The sequence below is a fragment of the Homalodisca vitripennis genome, chromosome 1, assembly GCF_021130785.1.
Source record: "Homalodisca vitripennis isolate AUS2020 chromosome 1, UT_GWSS_2.1, whole genome shotgun sequence".
Classification (NCBI taxonomy): Eukaryota; Metazoa; Arthropoda; class Insecta; order Hemiptera; family Cicadellidae; genus Homalodisca; species Homalodisca vitripennis.
In genome coordinates this window covers 28,469,024-28,482,018 of record NC_060207.1, presented here as the reverse complement: position 1 = coordinate 28,482,018, position 12,995 = coordinate 28,469,024, and the positions used below count along the sequence as shown (strand labels likewise).

At 32.3% G+C, this 12,995-nt stretch overlaps 1 protein-coding gene across 1 annotated transcript in view; it reads right to left on the bottom strand.

Annotated features, from left to right (window-relative positions):
- LOC124358795 (carbonic anhydrase 2-like) overlaps positions 1-8,115 on the bottom strand; it is a 42,401-nt gene extending 34,286 nt beyond the window's left edge. Inside the window, exon 1 of the mRNA XM_046811088.1 lies at positions 8,029-8,115. Coding sequence (XP_046667044.1) covers positions 8,029-8,065 — 37 coding nt within the window. The 5' untranslated portion in view covers positions 8,066-8,115. The remainder of the gene's footprint in view (positions 1-8,028) is intronic.
- Between the last annotated feature and the right edge of the window lie 4,880 nt (positions 8,116-12,995).

Below are 12,995 nucleotides of genomic sequence, written 5' to 3'. Positions count from 1 at the left end.
GTAACCTAAGTAAGATAAGACAATTCATATGACATTTCTGACTTATTTTGGCTCGATTGTGAACATCATATTTATTATTGATTAATTTATTATGGTTAAATATTACTGTATATGGCGATGTCGTAATGTTTTAAAGATAGTACTTATTATTCTTAAATTTGACAGTTCTTTAAAAACACGTTTGCTATATGCTGATAAAACCAAAAGGAAGTTTTCAAAGCTATCGTAGCCCTAAGGGATTTTAGAAATAGGAATAGGCCCCTATATATTTAACCAGGGACCTTAAGAATTTCCATGAAAATTTTCAGTACAATAGGTCTAGTATTGTGATCGACACACAAACACACAGATTAGATTTTTATATAATAGTATAGGGAGCGCTTCTTATGTATGAGCTTTCAGTAATATAACCTGTAATATAACCAGTAATATAACTGCTCATGGTTTACATCAGGCTTAAAAATTCTATTACTCTCTTATTTCTTCATAAGCCCACTCTACTAAATGGAAATACCATAAATCGCAAATAGTCTATAGAATATCGTCTTGTCAGACATAGACCAAATTCTTGAAGGTGGACTTTATTGTTTGTACCTATATGTAATTTCTTGTAAATTATTACAATTCTAATATTTCATGATGCTCTTATTAAAATATGACTTTTAAATGTATATTGCTTGTCTTAGACATATTTATCATAATAAATAAAGGAAACGTCATAATTAAAATCATATCAATTAAAATCAATTAAAATCATCATAATTAAAAGGAAACGTATTCCTCCAGAACCTAAATCTTCTATGGACAGTTTAATGAATATTGTTTTAAAACACCACTATTAGTGAAATATATCTGATAAATTTGATAAATCTTATTTGTATATATTTTTAATTTACGGGTTTTTTTATTTAGAAGCATTAAATTATAGAACTTATACCGAGGTTGTTTTACTAATAGAAGATTGGACCATGAAACATTTGTTTTGTTAAAGTGTAAACATATTATCTCAAGACACTCCAATTAAAAATATGTGTCGTAATTATTTGAACCTACGTGATGGATAAGGAACAATGTATGCACATTAATAAATAAAATTTAAAACAACATTGTCAGTTCACAGTATTTTTAGAAAGGATATTTTGTAATACTAATGTTGTTGCTCAAGCCATCATTGTGTGATGGTAGCACAGTAAAAAATTATTTATTTCAAAGTTGATGTAGAACGTATAACAAAATTGTGAAAAGTAATGTTACGCTTAAAAGAAAACAAAATAGCTGTCACACATATCACAAGATGTTGATTTTTCTGTCACGTATTTATTCTACTATTTTAATATACATATTACGTCTTTATTCAATGAGTTATATTTTTATGGCATTATGAAGGGATATTTACAGTAAAGGAAACTAGTATTTAATACTTAATATTGTATTTTTTATTTCTTTATTAACCTTAATGGTGTAATACCCATGCGGTTATATGATCGTAGACATTTTAATCGCGTTATTAATTGTAGAGTTAATAAAGCGTCAATGACAAACCCTATAAATACATCCATTGGAGCTTGTTTCGGTCCCTTCGAACACTCATGTGTAATTTGATACAGTAATAGAAACTATTTTAAACAAACAGAACCCGCATTGACATAAACAATGATAAGAAACTAACTATCATTGTGGCGACACAGAATAAATAGACACTGTGATGACCAGATGGCCAGTAGACCTTCCATGCCACAAAGTCGAGCATGGGTAACGTTAATAAAGCTATCATTGTGGAAACACATAATAAATACACATTATGATGACCTGATAGCTATTAGACCTTCCATGTTATACAATTGAGCCTAGGTAGCATTAACAAAGCTACATTGTGGCAACAGCATAAAATGTTGCTGACCTGATGGCTAAGTAGACCTTACATGTTATACAATTGAGCCTAGATAACATTAACAAAGCTACATTGTGGCAACAGCATAAAATGTTGTTGACCTGATGGCTATTAGACCTTCCATGTTATACAATTGAGCCTAGATAACATTAACAAAGCTACCATTGTGGCAACAGCAAAAAAAAATTGTTGACCTGATGGCTATTAGACCTTCCATGTTATACAATTGAGCCTAGATAACATTAACAAAGCTACCATTGTATCAACAGCAAAAAATGTTGCTGACCTGATGGCTATTAGACCTTACATGCCACAAGCCAACCTTTATGTGTTGTTAACATCTTGTAGAGTGGATTGCTATGTATATCTATTGCCATCTATTGAATTGTATTATAAGATACAAAATATTTATTTCCTTTTATATGAAACTTCATGTTGTTCGTCTGGATTTCTAATAATATATGTGGCCTTAGTATTTTCATCTTATCGTTATGATATAGTGACTAGTATCTTAGAGTGTGATTCACATTATATAATATCTCGAATGTTATTACCTATTCTAACATGTTTTCTTAAGTACGCGTTTCCACTTGTATATTGCAACATCACTAGTCATCGTACTCGTATTATAATTATGTTTATATACATCAATTATGTTGTACCAAAAACTAAAGAGGAAACTGGAGAGATAGCCGTCTGGGCGGTGAAGATTAGGCAAGATAAAAATGTTTTTAATAAAAATATGCAAATGTAGATAATATTAAAACCTTTACTCTCAAAACCCAGGACAAACTGCCCTACCGTCAAAAAGCAATGCTGCCTTTTGCAGGAAAACCATTTTTTTCAATTTATAGAGTAGAAATTTTACAAGTGTATACTATGGTGATATAATTATCAACCCAGACATATTTGAAATTGGCTTTTGCTGTAATAGTAAGTTTTGTGATCATCCTGTTATGTTGGCTGTAGTTTATTATATTAAGGGCACTGGAAAAGTGTATTTTGCTTAAGTACAGTTATGATTCGTTTTATATTACTTGTAGGTCTATGTGAAATAATACGATAAATATGACAACATAATAAACATAATATCATAATATGATTTCAGTTCGTTAATACCTTAATATATTTTTGTACAGTATGGAAATAGACATTTAATTACACCTAAAAATGAGTTAAAGATAAATATGGAGAATATTTAGGGCGAACCAAATTTTAATTTTACTACTTTGATATTTTCATATTTATTCACCATACGATAACTAATACTTTTTACCTATGTTTTGTTCAAGACTTTGTTCAACTTACCTGAGGTAGCTGATTATATCAATATTATTTTTAAGCTTGTATGAGTAATATATTTAAATAAATTATACAACAATTAACAAGTTTTACAGCACATACAATTTTAGCTGTCTGATTTGTAATATATAAATAAAGTTTCAACTAGAAGACAAAGTACTGAGCGCGATGTAATAAAAATGTAAAGTGGGCAGCTCACAAAGCGATGATAAAGCCACTTTCAGGATAACATAACTTAAACTTGCAAAATCATTCATCGTTTTGCTTTATTCTTGTACCAATCTCAATATCTGTATACATTTACGCGTAATATTTTTCAACAATATATAAATTCTTGAATAAAAAAAACAGATACAAATTAATAGCCGAAAATTTTGCTTATTTAACAGCTTTTGAATGATTTTTTAGTTACCGGTATCTGAACATTTACAAAGCTAGGCTGTTATTATCACGGTAAAAAGATTTCATTTACTTATATAAAAATGTATTCAAGTAAAATTTAAAAATTATTATTTTACAATACTTTTAGTTTAATGGCGCTATTTTCTTCACTTCAATATGGAGGTATCGTTACCAAAGGGTACTGGTAGAATCTCTACTACCAATTCTTTAGTTCAGAGTCTATTTAAGATCCTCTGGAGTTAGTAAAAATCTGTTATTCTGTCTTTTTTATTTTTACGTTTTCATGCGTAAAAATGAACTTTGACTTATGCAACTTAACCATTTAAAACTATTTCAAAGTTATAGAGCCCCAATAAAATATCCTTCTCAAACTCATAAGAATTATAATTTATGTTTCTGCACCACAATAGTTTTCCACTATTAAAGAGAATATGCTAATATAATTCAACTAAATGCCTTTACGCTTATTAATTAATCGTAGAGAATGTATATAAATTCTCTTGACGCTCCTGTAACTTTTACCTCCTCGATCCTGTTATCGTGTTTAATAGACGTGATATAAGGAGAGGAAATTTATTAGCAGCAAAACCAATTTCACATTTACATTCCGGCGTTCCTGTGCAGATTGCCGTCGCTGCTAAAAACAGTACCAGTAACAATACTGGGCTTTATGAGACGTGGGAAGATTGGTTTTTGAACGGTCGATTTTATGGTTATATTTACGTTCCTTACTGGCCAGCGCCAACCGGTGTGTATTTCAGAGTATAATCGCACTATGCAATTTGCATACTGGATAGGTACAATAATAATTAGAATACAAAATGTACATGGAATTGTAATTTTTTTATTTCAGCAAAAAAGTGTTTATTTTAAGATTTTAATACGTTTTATTATTTAAAATGTTATAGTTACAGGTTTCTCCAGTGAATTTACATAATAAGCTATGGATTCATGTATTTACGTTGATTTACATTAACTACATAGTGTATGTTTAGATGGTCTTTATTGTGTAAACATTATACGGTATTAATCAGTACAATATCACTTACCCAATCTTGCACTTGGATCTTTATCCCGGTTTGTGTAAAGCAGAATCGTGGGCAGGTTTATCAAAGGTGCTGCAATGATGAGCAACCTTATCAAGGATAGTAGGATTTCGGAAATTTGCCATCGTTATGTGGTATAAAAAAGTACATATAACACATAAAGATGGCAAATGGCCGAAAACATACTATTCTTTCAATCGTCAATAACAATTCAAACAAAGAAGCTTATTTACTTCGTTGGAATGACGATTAAGTTTAGCAAACGCTCAAACCTATCAATTAGGTTATTAGATGGTCCTCAAACTTATCAACGTAGTTGTTGGATGGTGCTTAAACTTATCTACGTTGTTGTTGTTGGATGGCGTTCAAGCTTATCAACGTAGTTGTTGGATGGTGCTCAAACTTATCTACGTTGTTGTTGGATGGCGTTCAAGCTTATCAACGTAGTTGTTGGATGGTGCTCAAACTTATCAACGTTGTTGTTGGATGGCGTTCAAGCTTATCAACGTAGTTGTTGGATGGTGCTCAAACTTAAATAAGTTTATAATTGTTTATAATTATAATTAACAATTATAACAAACGTAGATACGTTGTTGTTAGATGGTGCTCAAACTTATCAACGTTGTTGTGGGTGCTGATTCAGCTTATCACAGTTGTTGGAATGGTAAATCGGTAATCATTCAACATTTTCATGTTAAAGAATTAAAACACGAGATAATTCTTGTTGAAGGGATAGGTTAGCATGATACTTGTATGAAATGGATACATTTAAATCTTGTCAATTGTTAAAACCTTTTTAAATTTTTCTCAAGCCAGTCAGCAAGTGCGGTTCACGCTGGATTTACTCATGGTGACTTGAACGGAATTTGTTCAGAGCGCAAATCATTGCAATTACAAAGCTAAGTATCATTACTTAAAGACTATATATAAAGTATAGATGAATATCGGTTTTAGAAGATATAACATAATATTGATTTTATTGAACGTTTAATTAATATAATATCAGACAGAGAAAAGGGCGATTGTAAAACTACAACAATTTTAATACTAATATTTTGATATGACTTGTATTATCCTATTAGTAAAATAAAATAATTTTTAAAGCGTACAATCATCCCGATACGAATGTGGGTAAATTTTACACTGAGGTTTACATTTATTTGTTACTCAGCGATATAAAAACATTTGAAATTATTACTTGATGTGTATTTCAAAATTACCTAAATCTTCATTTATTAGATTCTGCGGTTCTCGCGGAAATGTAATAATTATTGTGTATTAAATAATGAAGATATTCAAAATGAGATTACGCTTGGATATAATACTCAAAATTAAGATTAAAGATTAAGCTGAAGACGATTACGTCGAAGTTCAGTTGGTTAAACACGTTTAGACATCCGGTTCATGCTGCCTGTCTATCAGCTAATTAACAGAATTCCAACAAAGTTGGTGGCCTCCGCACAGACCGATAAGGTTTTGGGCAGGAACACTTACTTGCCGTATAATACTAGTGAGTAATACTAATAAAATTAAAATATATGTTAGTAATTTGCAATGCTGATTGCAAAACGTCATGGAAGTGCAAGGACTTCCGGAAAGTGTCTTCATACTTCCGCTGGTCATGACACTCAAACCACACTTCAATACTATCGGTCCAAGATCAGTCAGTGATCTTGTGAAACTTATGACTGAAATCATTCTTGACTAATTGCAACCAAACTAGTGTCTTCATACTTCCGCTGGTCATGACACTCAAACCACACTTCAATACTATCGGTCCAAGATCAGTCAGTGATCTTGTGAAACTTATGACTGAAATCATTCTTGACTAATTGCAACCAAACTTGGTATGGATGAGTAAGCTCAAGTTGGTCTATATCCAACCTGTAGTCTACACAAAAGAAAACCTAAAAAAAGATTGTGGCCGTTTACACGTTTACAGAGATTTTTTATTTCGTCCATGTAAAAGAGCAGAAATTGATTTATTTGTTAAAAATGTTTTGGATTATATTTGAAACATAAAATTTCTGTTAAATTACAACGTATTTGATACTTCGGACAGTTTCAAAATTATGGAAACTTAGCGATGAGAGATCGTTTTTTTGAATATGTTGTGGGATCATGTTTGTTTCTACGAATGTTTTTGGCCCGTAACAGTTCCAGACATGACTATAGTAATTATTTATCTTAATTTCCGTAATGATTACACATGGTTAATTTTGTACGATAATGTATTTGGAACTGTTCGTTGGTGTTCATGTTTAAAAAAGTAACACACAAATTTAAAACACGGGAATGTTTATTTATATAACAAAAAATGTCTTTGAATTACAGGCTGTGAAGTAGAATTTACATGTAACTATGATGACGAAAAATGTCAAGCACGTGGTTTTGGCACCAGTTGTCAGCTATATTTATTTTATTGTATGACTGCTTGTTCTGAACTCAGCATTCATTTATATTTGAAAACTTATGTGATGTTATTTTATTCCAATATTGAATTAAATTATGATTTTGCAAATTACTGGTTGAGACCATATTATTAACTAAATCTGAGTCATACCTTACAAATATACGAAAGTAGAGGCTCACCAACAAGTAAGAATAGTTTAAATGGATTTCTTTTGGATTAATTGGATTTCTTCCGAAACGCAACTTTCGGAATAATTTTACTCGAGGAAGACATCAGATAACAGATCTTGAAACCTTCGTTTACATTTGCAAGGTGAATAAGGTACATTGCACATTTTTGTATTGGAGAAAAATTAATTTACTGTATGACAGATAAATAATTCTTTGTTTGAAGAGTGTTACTGACGATGGATGGTTTCAAAGGATAATAGGATTTTGGACATTTTCCAATCTTTACATGTATAACACTGCGTTTCAAGGTTTGAAATCTACACTCTTCTTCAGGTTAAAAAACTGAATACATAAACATGTACTTAAATGCATATGTAAGATTAATAATAATTAATGCGAGTACAACTATTTCAAAACTTGATCTTGAACGCGTAATGACTGTGGTTGATAATTTTGAAGATGAAAATGTTATGTAAATGTGTACAACACTTGAGGTTTAACATAAAAAGTAAGGACATAATGTTTGCTTGATTACTACACACTTTTAACTCCTTCTAATTAATTTTAATCAAGGCGGGTTTCTCTTTGGAATAACATATGAAATTGACACTGAACCAAGCGTATATAAAGTGAAAAGTCATTTATTAACTTTTAAAATTTTTAAAGTATGTTCTTCAAAAATATGTATTTAAAATAACACACTTGGCATATTAAAACAAGTATTTCGAAGAGCTAATGTGTATTTACTCAAAAATAGCTAATGTATGGGAAATCGTGGTAAAGGTGACGGCTGGATGCACTGACCTGAAGCTAGCAACACAAGAAGAAGCACCGCTGGCATCGCTCGAAACACTGAATCACTGGCTCGCCGCCCTCCCCCCCCCTCGGACCACCACCGACCTATTCATCTCCTATTAAACAATTTGCATTGCCATTGAGACGAATAAAACACCGCATAATTAATATTTACTTGACCGTTTTATTTATTTGTAATTGGAAGTCACCGTTTCCTAATTGGAATGAATCCAGGCTTCTTTGACTCTTGATGCGTCCTCTTTTGACTTGAACACATCGATAATTGTAAACTTTGTTCAAACGTTTAATTTGTTCTTATCGTGCTACAAGTCTGTCCGCACCGCTCAATTGCATCAGTCATCGCGCAGCTTGGCAACACAAACTTATCAATCAATTTCGTACCTTGAACACATCGATAATAATTGTAAACTTTTGTTCAAACGTTTAATTTGTTCTTATCGTGCTACAAGTCTGTCCGCACCGCTCAATTGCATCAGTCATCGCGCAGCTTGGCAACACAAACTTATCAATCAATTTCGTACCTTGAACACATCGATAATAATTGTAAACTTTTGTTCAAACGTTTAATTTGTTCTTATCGTGCTACAAGTCTGTCCGCACCGCTCAATTGTATCAGTCATCGCGCAGCTTGGCAACACAAACTTATCAATCAATTTCGTACCTTGAACACATCGATAATATTATATACTTTGGTCAAACGTTTAATTTGTTCTTATCGTGCTACACGTCTGTCCACACCGCTCAACTGCATCAGTCCTCGCACAGTTTGGAAACACAAAGTGATTAATCAATTTCGTACCTTGAACACATCGATAATTGTATACTTTGGTGAAACGTTAAATTTGTTCTTATCGTGCTACAAGTCTGTCCGCACCGCTCAATTGCATCCGTCATTGCGCAGCTTGGCAACACAAACTTATCAATCAATTTCGTACCTTGAACACATCGATAATATTATATACTTTGGTCAAACGTTTAATTTGTTCTTATCGTGCTACACGTCTGTCCACACCGCTCAACTGCATCAGTCCTCGCACAGTTTGGAAACACAAAGTGATTAATCAATTTCGTACCTTGAACACATCGATAATTGTATACTTTGGTGAAACGTTAAATTTGTTCTTATCGTGCTACAAGTCTGTCCGCACCGCTCAATTGCATCCGTCATTGCACAGCTTGGCAACACAAACTTATCAATCAATTTCGTACCTTGAACACATCGATAATATTATATACTTTGGTCAAACGTTTAATTTGTTCTTATCGTGCTACACGTTTGTCCGGTGCGGTGCGCTCAATTGCATCCGTCATCACGCAGCTTGGCAACACAAACTTATCAATCAATTTCGTACCTTGAACACATCGATAATTGTATACTTTGGTCAAACGTTTAATTTGTTCTTATCGTGCTACACGTTTGTCCGGTGCGGTGCGCTCAATTGCATCCGTCATTGCGCAGCTTGGCAACACAAACTTATCAATTATCTCCTACCATAAGCTAGCTACCACCACCTGATATATTAGTTGTGGTTTTTTTATTAGAACTATATTATAGAGATGTTGTTTATATATACTAAAATTGATCCGACGTCCACAAAATTATACATTTTACGAGATATTCTCTCTGAAAGTGATATTTGTTTAATCGAGAAAGATTACTGTAAAACAATGCGGAAGTTTTAAAATGTTTACAAAGTATGTTAAATTTTCTATAATTTAATATTTATAATTTTTAATATATAATTTTTATTAATTAATTATAACATATTACAATAAAATTTTAATTTCATTGCATTACATTTTACGTTTAACCTCCTACTGTATAGGTCTTAGTCTGGTCTCGTTTCCAAGTGGTTTCCATGCGAAGAGACATAAGATAGGAAAATTTTACTTGTCAAAAGACCTAGGTTATTAGTATTTATGTTGTTTTAATATTTGACAACTATCCTTTGGTTCGTTTGCATTCATGAAACCTTGATTGCAATCAGACAAACTATTCTCTAAAACTACTATTTTCGATTTAAAATTTAAATAATTTCGGCTTATTGATTAAATTAACGAGTAGTGTCGAAGACTATCTTCTATAGGAGGAAAAAAATCAAAATTTGATAATCCTACCTCTATTTCATGTCGATAACGAACACGAAAGCTAACGTTGCTTCGAAATATTTGTTTTATCTTGTTTCCGGAAGCAAAGTCAAGGCTCTTTAAAAACTTTGATATAACATTTTCTTTTGGAAAACTTCCAAATTTTAATTGTTGGGATTCGATTTGGTTGCTTCTATGAATGTACTCAAATTACCATCTAAGTTTGTTTTAAAACAAAAACAAATTCGTTTCCAAAAAGAGCTTAAATATTAAAGCTTATAATACAACATAACATTGTTATATAATGTTAAATTAATTACTTATGGTGTAAAGTGGGACCTAAATGTTTTTAAAGGACAATGCAAATGGTATTGATAAATTAAATAAGAACTCGATCCTGAGTAATGAGACTGATTTTCTTTGTAAAATACAGGAATCCTACAGGCGTAGGAACAATAACTTTGACCTTGGTATATAAGATGCTTTTCAATTTAAGCGGCACATCGATGCAACTGCTCAGCCATGAGTTGTGCTGTAATAAGTTAACACGTGTTTCTGTCTCTCGTCACGGAAATGAAACCGCATAACATTGCGCAACGGTATGCCATTTCTTTTTGCATTAAATTGGGTGAAAACGCGGCGAAAATTTACGGTAAGCTTCAGAAGGCTTTTGGAGAGGAGGTTATGTCAAGAGCTCAAGTTTTAAGTTGGCATAAAATGTTTAGTGAAGGCAAAACGAATGTTGCAGATGAAAACCACGGTGGACGACCATCAACGTCACGGACGGATGTCAACTTGGCCAGGGTGCTTGAACTCGTGCGATCTGATCGAAGAATATCCGTGTAAATTGTTGAGCCATGTTATCACTGGTGATGCAAGTTGTTGTTGTTGTTTTTTTTTTCTTCTTTTTTTTCTTTTTTTTTACGGTCCAGACACAAAACGTTAAAGCTCGCAATGGTGCTCAAAGGGATCATCCAGACCAAAAAAAGCTCGCGTGTCAAAGTCAAAAGTGAAATGCGTACTTGTGTGCTTCTTTGATTCCGAGGGAATGGTTCATAAAGAGTGGATGCCTCCTGGATAAACAGTTAACTAATATTATTACAAAGAAATTTTAGAAAGACTTCGTAAAAGAGTTCTTCGTGTCCGTGCCAACATTGCTGATAAATGGATTCTGCATCACTATAATGCGCCATCCCATACTGCTCTGTCAGTACAGCAATTTTTAACCTCAAAACAAATTTCAGTACAACCACAGCCACCTTATTCACCAGATATCGCTCCATGCGACTTTTTATATTTCCAAGAGTCAAAATGGCGGTCAAGGGACACTATTTTCAAACAACACAAGATGTCCAAAAAGCTGTAACGAGGGTCTTGAAGGATATTACAGAAGACGAGTTCCAGAAATGTTACCATCAACGGCAGAAATGCTGAAAAAAGTGTGTGCAGTCAGAAGGGAACTACTTTGAAGGAGACAACACTAAACTTGAGTAAAACGGTACGCAACATTTTCTTTATATCAGTCTCATTACTTTATTGTCGGACCTCGTATTTATTGAAAATTAAATTAACCTAACATAACTTGTAATTGAGGATTATCATGAAGTCCCCGGAAGCAACCACAGTGCTACAAATTCTCTAATAACTGGATAACTAGAATTTGGTGTGTGTGTGTGTGTGTGTGTGTGTGTGTGTGTGTGTGTGTGTGTGTGTGTGTGTGTGTTTGTGTGTGTGTGTGTGTTATATTAAAAGTAGCTACAGTACAAACTGTGTTTTAAAATCAAAAATTTCCTTTAGGTTTGAACATTCGTTAATTTCTAAAATTAGTTTTTTTGACTCTTTGGTATTTCTGATAAAACATCAGCTGTGAGGTATTTCCACTGTTTATTATTCTATTTCAGTTATTTTTCTTGTTATATTTAGTTACTTTAATTATTTAATTTTGTAAATATTTATACACTATTTATTGTTATCTGAAGAAGTATGCTAAAGACATACGAAAATTCATAAAGAGTTTACCAATATTTGGTTTGTTATTTTTATTTTTGCATGAAGAGAATACATATTGATACATTATAATACAGTTCCAAGGTCTATCGCTTAATTCGAGATATCAGAACTTTTAGGTCTTACGGTCGGTTTGTCCTCGAGACATAGTGCGGGCATACAGAAAATAAATTGTACCAGTCTCCTGAAAGGTAGGCTTCGCTAAAGCTCAGCCAATTGGTATTTAAATATCGTACTTATCATAAGTGTTTAACCCAAAATAAATGTTTCTATTTTCATGATTATTACGTAACAAATTTAGTTTTTGGTAGATTAAAGTTCTGTAATGTACAACATACCAGAACAATGATTTATTGATAAAAATAATTGTACTAATTGATGAAAATGGTTATAAAATTCATTATATAAGTAAGTGGCTTATTGCGTATATATATATATATATATATATATATATATATATATATATATATATATAATATATATATATATATGACTTATCTTTAAAAATTAAGTATACTATTCATATAAAACTGACATGTAACAACTGCAGAACATGGGAATTATGATTATTATCTTTTAAGAACATTTACTAATTAATGGTACTACATATCCATAACATATTATCCAATCGTAGTATAGCATTTTACAACAATACAATCAATAATTGGGAATACTGTTATTGTTAAATTTCTACTTGTAGTTCGGAACCGGTGGAAAGACACCCGAGACGGAGGCGGTGAGGCACATTGGTAGCCAGAGCTCTGGCCCTCGCCAAAATTCAGATTAGTCACCCGTGAACTTTTATTTAAGCGTTGATTGTCAGAGTCCATTTGCAGAACGCGTGCTCATTGTTAGACTAC